This window comes from Salvelinus sp. IW2-2015, unplaced genomic scaffold (genome assembly GCF_002910315.2).
Source record: "Salvelinus sp. IW2-2015 unplaced genomic scaffold, ASM291031v2 Un_scaffold1436, whole genome shotgun sequence".
In the NCBI taxonomy this organism is placed as follows: Eukaryota; Metazoa; Chordata; class Actinopteri; order Salmoniformes; family Salmonidae; genus Salvelinus; species Salvelinus sp. IW2-2015.
The window spans coordinates 228620-248109 of NW_019942906.1; the positions used below are offsets into that span (position 1 = coordinate 228620).

Sequence of the window (19490 nt, forward strand, 5' to 3'; positions counted from 1 at the left end):
CAATCAGCATTCAGGGCTTGACCCACCCAGTTTATAACGTCTGATATACCACAGCTTTCAGCCAATATGCATCCAGGAACCAAACTATTTGGTTTATAACGGCCAATATACACTGAGTATACAAAATATTAAGAACACCTGCTCTTTCCATGACATGCCTTTGAACGGGGTATGGTAGTAGGTGCCAGGCGCACTGGTTTGTGTCAAGAACTGCAACGCTGCTGGGTTTTTCACGCTCAATAGTTTCCCGTGTTTATCAAGAATAGTCCACCACCCAAAGGATATTCAGCCAACCTGTGGGAAGCACTGGAGTCAACATGGGCCGGCATCCCTGTGGAACGCTTTCGACACCTTGTAGAGTCCATGCTGCAACAAATTGAGGCTGTTCTGAGGGTGAAAGGTGGAGTGCAACTCAATATTAGGAAGGTGTTCCTAATGTTTGGTATACTCAGTGTATACCGTACCCCCTCGGCCCATTTCTTAATTGACTGAGTATATGGAGCACGTCATTATGGGGTATTGTGTGCAGACTAAGGCTGTCACATAACAAAATGTGTAAAAAGTCAAGGGTTCTGAATACTTTCCGAACAAAGTGTATAAAGCTCGCCCTCCATTTGGGAAATCTGACCATAATTCTATCCTCCTGATTCCTGCTTAAAAGCAAAAAACTAAAGCAGGAAGTACCAGTGACTCACACAACACGGAAGTGGTCAGATGACGCGGATGCCACGCTACAGGACTGTTTTGCTAGCACAGACTGGAATATGTTCTGGGATCCATCCAATGGCATTGAGGAGTACACCACCTTAGTCACCATCTTCATCAATAAGTGCATCGACGACTTCATCCCCACAGTGACCGTACGTACATATCCCAACCAGAAGCCATGGATTACAGGCAACATCCACACCGAGCTAAAGGCTAGAGCTGCCGCTTTCGGACACTTATAAGAAATCCCGCTATGCCCTCAGACAAACCATTAAACAGGCAAAGCATCAATTACAGGACTAAGATTGAATCCTACTACACCGTCTCTGGCGTTCATCGAATGTGGCAGGGCTCGCAAACTATTACGGACTACAAAGGGAAGCCCAGTGACACAAGCCTACCAGACATGCTAAATGCCTTTTATGCGCATGAGAGTACCAGTTGTTCCAGACAACTACGTGATGACGCTCTCCGTAGCCGATGTGAGCAAGACCTTTAAAACAGGTCAACATTCACAAGGCTGCGGGGCCAGACGGATTACCAGGACGTGTACTCAGAGCATGTGTCGACCAACTGACAAGTGTCTTCACTGACATCCCCAACCTCTCCGAGTCTGTAATAGCTACATGTTTCAAGCAGACCACCATAGTCCGTGTGCCCAAGAAAGCGAAAGGTAACCTGCCTAAATTACTACCGCCCGGTAGCACATACGTCAGTAGCCATGAAGTGCTTTGAAAGGCTGGTCATGGCTCACATCAACACCATTATCCCAGAAACCCTAGACCCACTCCAAATCGCATACCGCCCCAACAGATCCACAGACGACGCAATCTTAACCGCACTCCACACTGCCCTTTCCCACCTGGACAAAATAAACACCTACGTGAGAATGCTGTTCATTGACTACAGCTCAGCGTTCAACACCATAGTGCCCTCAAAGATCATCACTAAGCTTGTGGTAGTTATATAGAGAAATTGTTAGATTGTGTCAATAGTTTATCTGCCACATTCAAGCAAATGTTGGGACTGTTCCATTTAAATCAAATAAAATCTAACTTTATTGGTCACATGCGCCGAATACAACAGGTGTTTTCGGCTCATGTGACAAATAAAGTTAGATTTGATTTCCCAACATTTGTTTGAATGTGGCAGATACAGGTGAAAGTTAAGATATAAACCATTGACACAATCTAAAAAAAAATCTATATACCCTACCACATGCTGATATATGACATATTTCAATCAACACATCGTAACTAATCTGCTGTTCATAAAACCGAACTAGCTTTATGGAAGTGAGGTTGAGGCCTAAAAGAAACAGTTTGGGCTTACTTCTTTTCTTGTCAAAATGACTCAAAACAATTGCAAGAAAAACATCCATAGTGAAATGCCCAAGTAAAATATATATCTCATTGGTTGACTAAAAAGTGTGATTGTTCAGATTGCTCAAGGGCCTTACACACTCAAAGGGGAAACACAGGTAAAGCCGTCTACACCTAGGCTACAGTGGATAAAAAATCTTGAAAAAGCAGGCAGCACAGAAAGTGGCTAACATGACACCTCTGGATTAGGTCTATCCACCCAAGAAAACAGGATCCAGCCAGCCCCCTTGTTCCCTGTGCATGCAACAGGCGGCAGCTGACGTCCCTCCTCGTGCCGCTGCCGCCAGGGTTAGAGGCGGCTACGTTGGCTGTGTGTGTAAGCGGATTCCGGTATTTCCAATTTCCAATGGCGAAGGCAATAAGCAAATAACAGGCCGATTCAGTGTCTCAATTAGGCTATGTAGGCTTAACACACAATTCAGTCTGAACTCTCATTGTATAAATCCATATTTCTGTATGTGTTTTGATTTGTTTAACTTATGCATTGTTGCACGTGGAAGCGGACTCTTCCAATGGAGATAAGTTTGTACCTCATTTGAATATCCATTCATTCAAATGTCATTACTCTCATGTTGCCTACAGGAGGCTAAGGAGGGGATCATTGGAAGGCCAAGGTGGCCACTTTGGTCCGACTCGTCTCCAGAAGACCACATTCCTCCATTTAGCGCTTAGGCACTGCACATGCATTGATGCCACAACTTTGGCATCTCAAGCATGGTTACATTATGAATCTCCACGTCCTGATCGGAATGCACCATTCCAAGCTTCTTGTTAAAAGCCATTGTTAATCGACGTGATGAGTGCATTCTGTTATTATTTTTCCACCACAGATTCTGGCTGGGCCTATGTGCCATCATATGGCTATTCTAAAGGCCACTCCCTGAAAGTTGTTGAAAATAAAGCTGAATAAAAAAACATGATTTAATCCACATAGGCCTTCAATGGTATACCTTTCTTGATGTTAAGTATATCCTTCTCACATAATTATCTACAGTATTTTATTATTCCTGAACGGCCTGAACACTGTCTTTGTCTCTCAAGTTGTGCATCCAAGTCTCACASTTGCTGTCATAGCAACCAAAAGGGAGGACCACCATGCAAATATCACTCGTGGCAACGACCAATGGAAAGTTACTGACTGCCCATACAATTATCTTAAGGGTGGGCCATTGACTCTGCTATTCCATCATTGGTGGATTTGACCTTCAGTCTACTTCAGCAGAGAGACGATTGGAGAGGGGGAAAAAAGCCCTCTCTTTCACGTTTAGAACCTTGCTGCCCTAGAATAGGTCAGGTCGTAGTTGGATCACGTGAGCTACAGAAGGGGGTCATTCTCCACAGATAGTTTCATTCTAGCGTTTTTACAGCACTCAACTCGATAATGTCTGTGCGCCGTAACCTTGAATGGGTTAAGTGACGACGCGTCTTTTTATGCACGATCAAATTAAGAGTGATACTTTGCGTTGTCTGAATAGGTGTCCTCTTCAGATCAACATCATCATATCTCAGTGTTATGTGCTGTAGTAAGAGCCGAGGGGTAGCCTGCAGGAGGAGTGACAAGGGACTTACATCTCAGAAAGGGGTGGAGCTTCATACCGTTCCTCTATTTTTTTTGATGCAATAGCGTTCAGTCTATCACGTCCTCCCAATCGCTCAGCACACCACCAAAAGCCGTCAACTAACCTAAGACTGACGTTATTTTGACAGGAGTAGACCTACAGGAATTTACGCATTGCTATTTGTTGCGCAATCATACCATTTCTTTGTCAAATTTTTCAACTTTTAAAAGTGGCCTACTCGTTCGCTATTTTTCAAGCACATTATTACCTTGATTTTAGCATCCGGGAATCCACTGTAACTTTGGAGAAAAGCAAGTGGTGCCTTTTGACATTGTTATTTTAGCTGTAGCACATTGTGTTGGGTTGCAAGTTGCGCTTGGATTGCTGGTTCTATGGAATCTTGGAAGTTCGTATCAAGACCAGAACAACGAGAATGCCAAGAGGATACGCAGGGAGAATCGGTTGAAGACAACATTCAGACTGAAAACAGCAAGGACCTTTTTGCATGAATAGGCTACCTGCAAGACACACCTCTATTGCCTAGGCTACTCAGATGAATTAGTGTTAGATAATGAATATCATATTGATTTTAGACTGAAACATAATTTTCATTACATGCTGTGAATTGGAGAAAACTATCAGAGAAGATTTTTTATAGTCGAGTACCGTTCTCGGTAACCTATAATTTACCATTTTCTGTAACAGATCGCGTTCAATTTTCAATGTGCCATCAGCCGGACAATATTGCTCCTGTATGTGATTGAAACATATACAATCTTTTCTTTTTGCCTTGCTGAAAAGCGCATATTGATTGTGTTGCGGCATCATGATGGAGGAACAAGCCCGGATAATGCAGGCGCTCAGCGGCGTGACTCTGGCTGGCCATTCGGTACAAGGAGGCATGGGACTACCGCCGCCCCACGGACACGAGGGGACCGATGGGGACGGAAGAAAACAAGATATTGGGGACATTCTTCATCAAATAATGACAATTACCGACCAAAGTCTGGATGAGGCGCAAGCAAAGTTGGTCCCTTTTAATTATTTTAATTTCGCGAATTAATCATTCTACACACAGTAGGCGAATTATTTAATTGTGGGTTATTCTGTAGACAGAGGCTACAATCATAGGCTATAGGCCTATGGCAACTTTTTAAATTGTGACAGATTGTTCATTGGTAGCCTAATGTTCAATAAGCTTGCATAGGCATGATGTCTCATGTGCCCTATCTTGCAAATTGTGTCTTTGACCAATTAAAATGTTAACATGATAACGACAAAACGTACAGTGATAACTATACAATTCAATTAATGTGAAGTTGGATACAATAGTGGAACTATATATACCATAAATTCTACATGTGCCTTGAGGCTTATCAATTTGAGTTATTTCCCCAATTTTAAAGGCACAAAACTGATATTGTAGCTAATGTTGTTACTAACAAGCATTTTCTTCCTTTACTGACAAAGGAAACATGGATTGAACTGTCACAGAATGAAGCCCGCGCTCTTCAGCGTTCTCTGCGAAATCAAAGAGAAAACAGGTGAGCAACAAAAGCTGTAACTACACTATTTAGGGAGCCTTGCCTACTAGTAATAGGTTTTCATTGCAGTCCACTCTGGTTCTTTGCGCTCAAAAACATTATTTTTTTAATCATATAATATATACAGCTACATTTCACAAGATAATGTGTTCGTCATTTAGCAGATGAGATTGAACACAGTTTGCACCAGTTTGACCGTGTTTCAGCTAGAGCACGCGGATGACCTGTGTGCGGTTGGTTGGTAATGAATGTGTCAGCATAAGGTGACGGCTAAACAGTACTGTATAATTCACCGAAGCTAACATTATATTGGATGCCTACTATACGAAGGGGGAAATTGAATACTATGAGCCTATATGACGTTGCTTGCCAGCATTTTTTGCCCCCGAAGAAAACATCACAAAATATTGCCATGGCCGTTTTAAAGAGAATATGTCACACTTTATGAAGAAACTGGCACATTTCTTGTAATTATAATTTAACCGTGTGAGTAAACACTCCACTAAGGTTCATTAGATTGGAATGCATGTCTAATTATGTCCAATCTGGATCACACTGTGAAGGATGAATCACAATGTGGATCACACTGGGATCACACTGTATGTGTGTATTATATTGCTCAGACAATTGTGACATATATTTTCCATCTTCCTTGGTGATGATAGTAGTGTAGTTTTAAAAACAAGTATAATTCAATAGATTTTACATGGATACTTCAAGCTACAGAAGCACAAGTGGAGCCTATTGTAATATATATTTATGAATGGGTGAGAGGACTATAGATGTCAAAACATGGTTGGTGACATCATTTTAACACAGAGTGTGGAAAGGTGTGCAATTGACATTTTTCTGTGATTTTTAGAGGGGAGATGGTAAATAAGACCTATTGACACAAACAAAAAAACATTTGAAAATGAGTAACCTTCAACCACTGAGGTAATATTAAAACTAGATGATCAGCGTTCAGATTCAGAGATCACAACCCTAAAGCATCAATGATGAAGTGCCATCATCACCAAATAACACCTGTGCTTGGCCAGCTGTGTAGCCATTGTGAGACATGCAGTTCAGAGTGACTTGAGGTAACATAACATTTAATGAACTTCTCAGGAGAGAGAGAGAGAGAGAGAGAGAGAGAGAGAGAGAGAGAGAGAGAGAGAGCGCACGCGCACAAGGGATGACAGCCTCTTAAAAATGACTTCAAGCTATAACAAGTACATGGGTAGTGTAAGGGCTGAAAGTGAGCATAGCTCCAGATATAAATGTGGATGTCCTGTTTGGCTTCATTGGACACAATAGATGTTTATGGGTTATTACTGGAATATTCATAAGTCATTTTCATAACAATCTCACATTAAGCCACAAAGTCTCAGCAAGTGATTGCAGTTTTAATAAATGTTCAGTGTAGTTTTTKCAGTAGTGTAGGCCTACAGAGTTGTGATTTAAAGGCCTATTATTTCTGTTATAATTGTAAAACTGTTATACTGGTTGGATTATACCGTAGGGCACTGTATTGATGTTTTATAAAATCTCTTACAATATAAATGATTTTGGACTGAACCAGTCACCGTATTTAGTTTGCAGATACAGGTTTAGGAAATACATTTTTGTTGTAAAAAAAAAAAAAATCTCTATGGCTAATTAATTATGTTTCACAAAGCTTAGCTATGACTTGCATAGGGCTATTGTTATTGGCATTATGCCACATTATGTTTTTTTTTTACAAAGGTGAGAGCATTCGCAATGGGTTTTCCAAGTGCTGTTTTGGCAACTTAGGGAAAGCTGCACTTTAAAGCCCAATAGGAGCCTCTTGTTATTTTATAAAATACTGCAAAAAAAAAAGGAAGGTTGGGAATGAAATTCCACGTTGGGTTCGCTGGAAAACAATCAAGTGCATTCACTAGATCAGTTTTATTGCAGCTTTATTTTTCTCATATTCCTTTTTAGACGTTCATTGTAAATCACCTTTAGTGTTGAGCCGTGCGTTTCAGAGGGGGTTTCACAAGAGCTTGGATTGTTAACAGTGATTGGTCTTTATTTTGACTGTGCTGGGGTTGGGTGCTTACATCTCTGAGAGGGTTGCCGTGCTGAATATATCTGTTGTGTGTGTGTGTGTATGTGTGTGTGTATATACAGTATATATATATTTTGATTGTACTATAGCTGTGTGTGTTGTTACAAAGGATAGCATGGTCGAAGAGCAATGGTTATTACATGTACAGTGTAAAACAATGCCTCTATATTTAGCTGGTCAACATTTCTCCTGAACTAATATTTTGGATGGACTAATATTTTCTGATGGACAAAACCCAGGAAATGAACGGAGAGTGCATTTTCATGTTTGTACATATTCATTTACGTAGGGAATTGTACATTATTCCCCCGAATTTAGTTTAAGACATTATCAGTCCAAAATATTCTTTGCTGTTATGCAGAGTAAGCGTCGACCTAAAATCCTCATTGGCCAAGTTGGAAACAGAACACCTCGTCCTTAGAAACAGAAGGCTTCAAGGCTCAAATTATACATTTGATGTGAATTGTTTTTGTCAGCAAATGTAACAAATGTTTAGGGACTGCAGCCGAGAAAGATAGAGGAGCCTTTAATTGTGTGTGTGTGTGTGTGTGTTTGTATACGGATGACTAGTATGCAATTGGAAAAAGAGCAAAAGCTTGTGAACCTCGCTATGATCTAGCAACTAAAATGACAAGTACTTTTTGGTATTTACTGTACAAAATGCTAAAATTAGAATTATATTGGTTTCTTTATTTTGGCATTTTACTACATTACTGGCCAGTGGCCACTGAAAGTATGGATAAAAAGAGTACGTTGAAGTGTTGTGTAATAAGCCTTGAGACATTTAGCAAATACTCTTAGTCAATGAGTCTTAGTGTCTTCTGCAGGTTAAAAAAGGCGTGCCGAAAGGGTTGGTTAGCGTTATCCGTTCAATTACAGGGAGTATATATAGTGTGAGACATTGTTTCTTTATTTTAATACAGTAATATGGAGTTATAAATGCGAATTAAGCTAATTACGGTGCTAATTAAGTCATTAAGACCTGGGTCGGGAGCATAAACGATCATACGACAATTAACGAAAATGACCTTGTGACCCCTGAAATCTTCGGTCCAATATATGTGGGTTCAGATATGTCTCAGAAACAAAGGGAGTGGTTTGGAGTAAACAGATGTGCCTACTACCTAGCTTAGTGGAATCATACCTTGATACGCACCGTGTCGTTTTCTCTTACTTTAGACTTTAGACTAGAGAGAGATGTTTGCTTGCTATGTGTTTCAAAATAAATCTGGATAGTTCTCTACAAATCCGAGCCCCACATACATCCACTATGATGTGCTAATTCCAGGTTTTTTTTATCAAAGGAAAATGTAGTCTGTATAGTGAATATTTAATTAAATTTTTCATACATAAGTGGTGTAAAGTAAAAATACCTCAACATACTACTTAAGTATTTTTGGGGGGGTTTATGTACTTTACTTTACTATTTATATTTTACTTTCACTCCACTACATTCCTAAAGAAAATAATGTACGTAAAAAAAAAATCCTGACACCAAAAAGTACTCGTTACATTTCGAATGCTCATGCTGGACGGTAATATGTTCCACTTCACGCACCTATCAATATAATGCGCTGTCATCCACACTGCCTTTGATCTGGCGGACTCACTTAACACAAGTAGTGCGTTTTGTAGATGATGTCTGTGTGTTGGAATGTGCCCCCATCTGTCTGTAAATAAACTGAGGACTTTCTCCCATCACTGTTCTCAAGTACATTTAAAACCAGATTCTTTTAGACTTTTACTCAAGTGGTATTTTACTGGGTGACTTTCACTTCTACTTCTGTCATTTTCTATTAAGGTATCATTACTTTTACTCAAGTAAGACAATTACTTGAGTCAAGCACTATGAAACAGATAGCATTGTCCTAGCATTTGAGGCTTTTTGTAACCCTGGAAGTTACTCCGAGGACAAGGGAAACCAGCTCAGTTAAAGACATCTCACTGCAGTGGATCACAGATTCTGCTCTCAAAACTGCCGGAGCACATTAGAAATTTGCATTCTGCAAAACACACATCTTCATAATGTGCTCCATATACTTTCTTGCTTGGCTAAATCAATTGTGGGCTTAGATTGTAATAAAGCGAAGTGAGGGCAATTGAAATCATTAAGTTGATTTACCAGCCGGCCCAGATTGAGGAGGTAAGCATTTCTTAAGCCTATGGGGGACATTCTGTCTCAGGGCAATCAAACAGTGAGCTAATGAGAGGAATAAATCTGTCGGGATTTTCATTAGATAAAGTGCCTGCCACAATAATAATAATAATAATAATAATAATGTATGAATAAAATATGAATAATGTATGAATAAACTTGATTGAAAGATGGCTTCTTCTCTCAGAATGTCAGACAACTAAATAGAACACATCTCAAAACAAGTTCTATTGATTTAATGAATAGAACTCAAAAGTTGACTCCTCGTGTACAAAAGTAGTATTCCTCAAAATCAGCAATAGCGTTTTTCTTGCTTATGGAGTTATCAGATTATGTTGCTGCTTAACAACAGGTACTTACGTTCTGCTGGTGTGCTTCCGCCCTCGCCATGGCTCGTAGGCGGTTGTTAAGATGGCCTCGTGAACCAGTGGTTTGGAAAATGGACTAGATTGTGAACATTGTCGGTGGAAATCCCTGATGTGATTTCTGATGCTCCTTGAAGCACAGCGTGAGCTGCTTCTCACAGTATATTGAGTATACGTCTTTTATGAATACACTGCTTGTTGTTAGCATCAATGGACAGTGGCTCTAGCATCTAGTCATGCTACTAGGCAGGATTTTTTATTTTTTTTTTACATTTCTATAAACTGCCTTACGTTTGTTTTAAGTAGTAGTGGCTTATTTCTAACAGCTAATATCTTCCCTGTTTCTCTTGTTTTCAACCTCATGTTCCTGCTGTACACTGAAGTACGCTGGGATTTGCAAAGTATGTTTTTTTTTTTGTGTGTTTCGAAAACAAAAGAATACAGTCGATTCGACTTCTTCTCCTCCCCTTCATCAATTTCCCTTTCTCTTTCCTTTGTCATAGCTGTGAGGGTTTTACTGCGGTTCAGACGTAAACGCGGTCTCTAATTGTTTTTCACACATAAGCTATGCTAATGAGGCTCCGTGGCGACTAGCGTAGCAATTAGCATCCTCCAACAATTTTTTAGCAGGTTAATTGCATAAATGTTCCCGACTGCACGTCTGACTTGTTAATTAGGCTTGACAGGGATGGTGGAATTGCGATCCGGAGGCGGTGGCAGCAGCTAGGAGTGACTGGCCGTCAAGTTAAAGAGCCACGATTGATTAGAGACGATGGTTAGGCCTGTACACTGTTGCCGGAACACGAACGTGGTAACAATATGTTCCCTGAGTTAAAGTACCAGCCTAAGGCTCACTGTGTTGTTAGTAGGTCTGAAAAGGGGCTAACTTAGCAAGCAGGTCACTACATTGATCTACACCAGKGATGGGCAACTTTTGATTGGGGTGGGGGCCACAAAACATCCATACCCACGCATGCTGTCAATGCCAGCCCTAGCCGTTTGGGGGCCCCTAAGATATACATTTTGTTGCGAGCAAAACATTTTAGTGGCTACCCTCTTGACAGCAAGGTTTTAGAATTCATTTCCTGCAATTCTACACATTTTGCTATGGGGTAGAGAGCAAAAAAATTACAGTTTTACAGCTAATTCCCTGCAATTCTACACATTTTGCTATGGGGTAGAGAGCAAAAATTTACAGTTTTACAGCTAATTTCCTGCAATTCTGCACATTTTGCCATAGGGTGGAGAGAAATGTTTGCAGTTTTTAACATGATATGTGAGTGAGAGTGACTAACGAAATCAATGTTGGCCCCCCGGTCTGTAATTTGACCATGATTACTACAAGTTTAGACAGCTGGCAAGACTAAGTTACCAATCAAAAAAAAAAAAATAGCTGACATGAGCTAATTGAGTAACTGCAGATGCACAACCACATTTCAAAATTGCACCTTTTTGTTTTCTATTCTAACTCTCAACATTAAGTTGAGACCCCGACTGAGTTGGCCCCAAAAAATAAAACATTTAAATATATTGATCCGCGGGCCTACAAAAGGGGGGCCGCGGGCTGCATGCGGGCCGCCAGTTGCCCATCCCTGATCTACACATTCTACCTCTGGCTTGGTTTCTTGATAAACCATACGACCATTTAAAACCAAAGGTGCGTTTACGATGTTATTCTTAAATCGCTTATATGTCAGTAAAAAACAAACAAAAAAAACATCACACAATATGATAATGTGCATTTGTTATTGAGATGAAGAATTGTTTGAAAATGAAAACGTCCTTTTTAAAAGCAAAGAAATCACATATTTATTAATTATTCCCCCCCCCAAAAAAACCCTGCAACACATAACAGTGATTTGGTCAACTTTGAGTCATGGTTGGGCCTAGAAGTGAGACGAGGACCAATAGCGCTCCATCAACGTCGCAGCCTCTTAAAGCGGGCCGTCTGGCCTGATGTGTTTCTACAGCCGAGTGCTTGTGAGCAGCACAGTTCCCCAGTAAAAGAGAACCAGCTGATGAATTTGACATTGCCTCCCGACGCCTCTGCACCCCTCCCTTCCTCCAGGTTAACCAAATTGTGCTCAAGTATTGCAGCATTACATTTTCATTTCGAAAAGTAAATGTTCCGCCTGGCGCCGTTTTCAATATTTTACATCCCTCCCACGACACGCGTATATGCAATAAGTGCCGTTTGTGATGTCATCCATAATTTTGTCACCGGGGATAAAAGCTTCAGAAGGCACCCACCCGCCACCATCCTTAGCCCATATATTTTATGATCGGGAATATAACATTAGCAAGGCTGTTGAACTTTTCTCCAGTCTGCAATGTGCACACGGAGCCATTTCCTCCTGTTATGATGTATTACGGAATTATTTTATATTTTTTTCCCTCTATCTCTGCATGCTGCATCGTAACAAATACATACATAACTCATTTTCTCCCTCCCTCTGTGGATAAGACCCATTTGTATCCAGACGTTCTTATTTTATAACATTCATTTGGGTTACGCGTAAGCGTATTGTTTGCAAATCGTATTCAAATCAATTGTAGGCCTACGTTTCTGATTTCAGAGGCCACCGTACAACAACATCCAACTTGTCAAACTACACTAGCCTTGTGTTTTCTTGTGTAGTTAAACACAGTCTTGGATATCCTTCATCTCAGACTATGGTGGGTTTTGAACACTTCATAGTGGGAACCAATGTTCTGTAACAACGGTTAAATGGGAGATGAGGTAGGGTCCAAAGGAGTTGCATTCTACAAAAGCTAATGCCGTTTGCAATGATGACAGGACAGGACAGCTCTAGACAGTGCTAATTATAGGCTTCTTGTATCGTAAGGTGAAGCTCTCTGCAACAGAAAAAAATCCCTGTGATGCTTATACACTGAATAGATACGTTTGATTTCATTCTCTTGCTGTTTGAAACATTGAAACTTAAGACAGCAAATAGTTAGACAGCTGCTAACATGCAACAGGTATTTTTCTTCTTCTGTAGACTGTACTTGTAACAATGCCTTTCTGGTACGATGTTTAAAAAAAAAAAAAAAAAATTCTCATAGCTATTTGAGTTTTTTTCTCTTGACATGCTTCCTTCTCTCATTTGTCTGTGTCAACAAATTTAAATTACAATAAATGAACTGCCATTGAGATGAATAAGGTGAAGTAAAAAATAAAGTTTCACTTTGTTGTAAGAAATACATTTCTAAACAGGAAATCATAGTGACAATTTAAGACTTTAGGTTCTGTATATAATTGTCTGTTAAACTTAGATTACAATATGAGCCTGTAGAAAGAGCAAATAGGAAAACAATGTCAAGAAAGCTTTTATTTTGTTAAAAATCTAAATGTTGACTTGTTACACATAATATGACTCACATGTTGTGTTAATGGTTGTACGTGAATAATTAAGCCTTTTGATTACATTTTTTCTGAAAAGAAAATACGTTTTTAGTTCGTCCTTTTATTTTGGATGCATCAAACTGTCCGTGAAAAAAGAAATGGGAAGTGTTGTCTGTCCTGGTGCTCTGTCCCAATATTCTCCTGTACTTCTGTGAATTATCCTATTTTAAAGCTGCAGTATGTAACTTCTCTGGGTGACCCCACCATATTCACTTAGAAATGTGTGTTATAGATCTATCATTCACATTGAAAGCAAGTCTAAGAAGCGGTAGATTTGTTCTATGTGCTCTATTTCTATGCTTCCCGTTCTTAAGTTTAGTTTTTTGCGTCTTTTACCTTGGGTTTTGTTCACCAGCTTCAAACAGCTGAAAATACAATATTTTTGGTTATAAAAATATTTTTCACAGTGGTTTAGATGGCACAATGATTCTCTACACTAKACTTGATTTGTCACGTAAACTGAAATTAGCCGAACTATTCGAATTTTAGCAACCAAGAAATGGCTGAGCAATTTCTACATAGTGCATCTTTAACAAGACTGTAGTCAATGGTTGAGTCCCAAATGGCACCCTATTCCCTATATAGTGTACTACTTTTGACCAGGACCTGCTGGTCAAGTGTAATGCACTATGTAGGGAGTAGGGTGCCAATTGGGAGGCAACCTATGTCCCCACATGATCCTTGTACAGTACATTTCACTGCTGAATTGGAGGGGGAAAACTATCTTTTAAAAAAAATCAAAAACGCATCGCCCTGAAATTTTAATCAGCGTTTTCTGCCGCTTTAATAAGACAAATAATTCTTATTGGCTGCCGGCTTGAGATTTCTTATATTTAATTCATTATAACCACTGTGCTCTTGGATTGCAGCGGGGCTCAGTACACTTCACTTCGCTTTGCTGCCTGCCAAGAGGCGAGGGTGAAAAACTTAAAAGGCCATGTAAAAGGCAGCAGATCTGACGCCCTCAGAGAAAGTCAAAAAAGCTGGCGGCTCTTTGAAGAACTGCTGGAGAGATTTTAGTTTATTAGAAAATGTTTATAAGAGGCTTTTTACGCCTCGCCCTTAGAGAACATCCTAACCAATTCACTTATCGGCGAAGGAAGAAAGTTGGGGACAAATTAGTGAGCGTGAATATTCTGATTGTGGAGAAACAAAAGGGAAATCATTTTAAAATTTAAAAAATGTAAAGGTTGATTTTAAATTTTCAAAAGTGGATTGTTAAAATTTGCTTATTGTTACTCTCAATTCAAAGGTCTATACAGTAAATGTGTGCGAATTGTGCGCTTCAATGTTCCTCTCTTTCACATTCTCACAGCGAGGTGAGTGTTAAAAGTCACACTGAATGTGACTGTATTATTGCTACTCTGTCTCTCCTCTGTCGTTCCCTTGAAGTTTATATTTTTTTTCCATACAAGAGCAATGGAAAGATGGCCACTTGCCAGTGTCTAGGTGCTGGCCAGTGTTATGTTATGTTAACACTGAAAAACGTCTGTTTTCCTCCGTCTGAAAAACAAAATATGTGATTGAAAGAGCTGAAGACATAAAGGAGATTTTATGGTTTAGTTTCTACGTGTTGATGATTTTGTTTCTGGTCTGAATAATAGGGTTCATTTATTATTTCAATAAATGTTAAGACTTTGGGAATGGTCATTAGTAACCATTAGTAAGTTGTTACAAGTGTAATTACAGTGTAACTGCACAGGAATAAGCGCATACATGATGTTCAGTGTTAATAACATGTGATTATATCATAGCCACTAAAAAGTTGCATTGTAATGTTGGATGCATTGCTCTGAAAATACCAAACATGTAATTCAAGCCAGAGTTATTTTACCTGATGCAAAAGGTCAGCGCCATAGACATAGATATAGGCCTAGACATTGCAATAACTTTTCATGATTGCATGTTATTGCATCTCTACTCTTTAATTGTAGTTTGGACAACAAATCGGAGGGAAATGTAACTTGACTTGAAGAGAAGGCTGTTGTGGTGTGTTCCAAAAGACACGGGCCATCTCTCTCCACCTTGGAGTATGAGTGGAGACAGGAAGCTTCCCGGCAGGGTTGTTTTGCTTCTCGGATCATTTCTGTCTTTCAAAATGATTGCTAAGATTGCTCCTTAGGTTCTAAGGAACGTATGGAGTAAATAGTTTGAACGTTTGGAAAGAACAACTTAGCAGGTATAGTAAAAAGACACCCTTTTCTGGCTCATATTTTCCACCAGACTTTATTTTGGTGCTACTGAGTAGTCAAGACAACCACTATGTGTACAGACGCCTCACACTCACAAATGTGAAACAATCTACACAGTTGCTGTCACAGTTTCCAAAACTACAAATAGACATTTCAAGTATATGAACCAATGATAATATAGTAAAACTAGCCTTTAACTATCCTATAGCACTGCATTCTGTATAAGAATAGAGCTAGCCTTTAACTAWCCTATAACTAGCATTTAACTAGCCTATAACACTACATTCTGTATTATAATAATAGAGCTAGCCTTTAACTAGCCTATAACTAGCCTTTAACTATACTTTAACTATCCTATAACTAGCCTATAGCACTACATTCTGTATAAGAATAGAGCTAGCCTTTAACTAACCTATAACTAGCCTTTAACATGCCTTTAACTAGCCCTTAACTAGCCTTTAACTAGCCTATACCACTACATTATGTATAAGAATAGAGCTATTCTTTAACAAGCATTTAACTAGCCTATAGCACTACATTCTGTGTAAAATAGAGCTAGCCTTTAACTATCCTATAACTAGCCTTTAAAGCCTTTAACTAGCCTATAGCACTACATTCTGTATAAGAATAAAGCTAGCCTTTAACTAGCTTTTAACTAGCCTTTAACTAGCCCTTAATTGTCCTATAACTAGCCTTTAACTAGCCTATAGCACTAGATTCTGTATAAGAATATAATTAGCCTTTAACTAGCCTTTTAAGCCTTGTAGTGTAAGCGTTCAGACAATGAAGGGCAATTGCAATGTGCCAAAACAGGGATAAAATCCCAAAACGATTCCATATTTCACTACATTCCACATTCTTCTATACACATATCCCAAATATTATGCTAAGGCTTAGCATAAGTAGGACATTTTTCCTAGTAGTGTTTAAAATGTGCTTATCTAGCTGACGTTTAAACCTTAGTGATTATGCAAGTGTCTTTTATGACGATTTAGGATAATTGTTTGTGAAATGTTTTATGATTTTTATGGATCAATTCTTGTTGCTGTAAAAAGGAAGCTAAAAGAGGAAAAATATGCAGTATCCTTTTCTGTGTCTTCTTCTCCCACAATGAAATGATGGTTGTCAGTGTCTGGGAGGTCTTGATTGGGAGCGTGAACACACCTAATCAGATAGGATTCTCACACAGCACTTCTTCTTTTTCTAATCTCAATGTAACCACTTTTTTTTATTTTTTATTTTTTTACAACCATCAAATACAGGTGTTAAATGTAACTACGTCATAGCTGTAATACTGCCATTATGGCCAAAAGAGGATGTTGTGACAAATCTCTTTAGGAACAAATCTTTTTTCATAAAAATAAGAATTCTTCAGCAGAGATTCGAGTTGAAAAAAAAACTCCAATAAACTCGATGAAGTTTTATTCTTTTTGTTTTTCAAAAGTTGACTGTCCACCAAATGTGGAGAGGCTCAGATATGTGGATAAATAGCGAGTTGGACTGTTCTGGAAGTTAGTGGGAGCTGTAGGCTGTAAAATGCTATAACTTTCAACTGAGGTTATGGGGAATCTCGCTTTTCTGGACATAATTGCTGTGTCCAATTCGTTTTCTTCTACTGTACACTTCCTGTCATGACCAAAAAGTTACTCCAGTACACCGTTGTCAGCCGGTTGACAGTGGAGGGCTAGCTAGCGCTTGGTGCTGCAGACAACATGCTCTGTTTGACAGTGTAAGCGGAAGCACCAGCGAGAGTTCAGCCCGAGAGACAAATCCCCCCCCCCCTCCACACACACACACACACACACACACAGGCAATTAAAAGTATCCTGGAAGGAGTGTAGACGTGACATTGTCTTGAATGACTTTAGATGGAGTATAGGTAGACACTGACAGAATTAAGGAAGAGAAAGAGAAGTTCATCAGTAGAAAAGGATGAAAAGAGAGAGGAGTGATTCAATGAACATTGTTGGTCAAATGGATGGAGTAGAGAGGAGGAGGAGGCATCCGTCTGTCAGTCTCTCCCACCCACCCGGTCTAGTCAGACTGCTGCACTCTCCCTGACGCTCGCAAGTCAGTGGCAATATATCACTGTCAGAACCTAACGGAGCTAGCCCCCCACGCCAACTCCCCAAGCACCTACCTACCTGGGTTAGTTATCCCTACATCAGAACAGGCTCTCGACACCACCACCACCACGGTGGGCGAATGAACACAGACTACCTACCACTTCATCTTTCAAACCTCAGAGCATGGTCATTACAACTAAACAGGCAAATTGGACAGTGGTTTGCTTAGTTTAATGATTCTGCCATTCTCCACTGAGAAATAGTGTTTTTCTGTGTGTCTCTGTTAGGGCTCAGTAATATGGACAGAAATCTATATTGTGCAGTGATGAAGAAAGTACACAATTGTCATACTTGAGTAAAAGTAAAGATATCTTAACAGAAAATGACTAAAGTAAAAGTTTTAAATATACTTAAGTATCAAAAGTAAATGTAATTGCTAAAGTATCAAATTCCTTATATTAAGCAAAGCAAGCGGCACCATATTTGATTTAAATGATTATAATTTATTTTTTTCAGATAGCCAGGGGCACACTCCTACAATCAGACATCATTTACAAACAAAAGCATTTGTGTTTAGTGAGTCCACCAGATCAGAGGCAATGGGGATGACCAGGGATGTTCTCTTGATACTGTAAGTGCGTGAATGACTACAGTCATTTTCAGAATGACTACAGTCCAGAGTGACTACAGTCCAGAGTGACTACAGTCCAGAGTGACTACAGTCCAGAGTGACTACAGTCCAGAGTGACTACAGTCCAGAGTGACTACAGTCCAGAGTGACTACAGTCCAGAGTGACTACAGTCCAGAGTGACTACAGTCCAGAGTGACTACAGTCCAGAGTGACTACAGTCCAGAGTGACTACAGTCCAGAGTGACTACAGTCCAGAGTGACTTTGCTGCTACTGAAGCAGACATTTCAGTAGCTCAGGTATGTGCATATATGGCTGTTAACCACTAAACTTCACTGAAATAGGTACTGAATTCCACACTGATCTGTACACTACTGCAAGTGTTTTCATCAAGCAGAGAGTATGATGAGAATGAGAGAGAGAGAGAGGGAAAGAGAGTGGTCCATATTGAGGGGGAGGGAGAGAGACAGAAAAGGAGAGAGAGAAATGAATGAGGGAGAAAAAAGTGGGGGCACAGACCTGCTGAGGCAATTACATCTTAATGGGGTCATTTAGAAGGCAATTGGCAGGGTTTAATGGAGAGGAGAGGTAAAGGTGAAGGGAAATTCGGGGCCTGGAAGTGTTTTAAATTTAAAAAAGCAGTGAGTGTAGGCTACTGCACTGTACTCTGGGTAGTGGGGCATTGCATCAAATCGCTTCCAATTCACACAGTATGTTGATGTACGTTACATACACTAACAAATGAAAGAATAGCAGATCTCAGGTTCTCTCTGAATATGTGCTGCTGTGAATGACGAAGGGTTGTTGTGTTTAGATTTGGATGTGTTTCTCAGTTGCTTCCAAAGCCATAGCTATAATACAGTATTTTAATAAAGCAACTATCACAACCCAAAGGAAGATGTCGTATTGAATTCAAGCTAGCTCTTAAAGCTCACAGCAGTCACAGTCAAAAACCAGAAATGAGAGATGCACGGGCACACGCTAGTTCCTTTGTAGCTAATACTGTACATGCCATCAAAGGAGAGCGGGAAAACGTCAGGACTCTTTCCTGCCGTAAGGTTGGAGGGGAAAGGGGGGGGGGGGGATCGATGGCGCAATCTTCTTCCCTTGCCTCCGTGCACGGTAATTGAAATGGAAAATCAAATGAACGACGAGCAGATAATTGTTTTATCAATATTCCCCTGGCTGCCCTACAAGGGTCAGCACGGCATGATCACGAGGCGGGATATGACGAGTACAAAATGTGAAATTGAACAGCTAGGCTATAATAAATCAGATTTGACAACTGAGAGTGACCAGCATGTAGCAACCAGACAGAGGACAGCCCTGCTCGGGCCCCTCAGAGGACAGCCCTGCTCGGGCCCCTCAGAGGACAGCCCTGGTCGGGCCCCTCAGAGGACAGCCCTGGT

At 40.0% G+C, this 19490-nt stretch overlaps 1 protein-coding gene across 1 annotated transcript in view; it reads left to right on the plus strand.

Annotated features, from left to right (window-relative positions):
- The first annotated feature begins 4260 nt into the window (after nt 1-4260).
- Nucleotides 4261-19490, plus strand: part of LOC112070824 (pre-B-cell leukemia transcription factor 3) — a 107928-nt gene continuing 92698 nt past the window's right edge. Inside the window, exons 1-2 of the mRNA XM_024138271.2 lie at nt 4261-4675; nt 5120-5193. Of these exons, the coding sequence (XP_023994039.1) occupies nt 4476-4675; nt 5120-5193 (274 nt within the window). The 5' untranslated portion in view covers nt 4261-4475. The remainder of the gene's footprint in view (nt 4676-5119; nt 5194-19490) is intronic.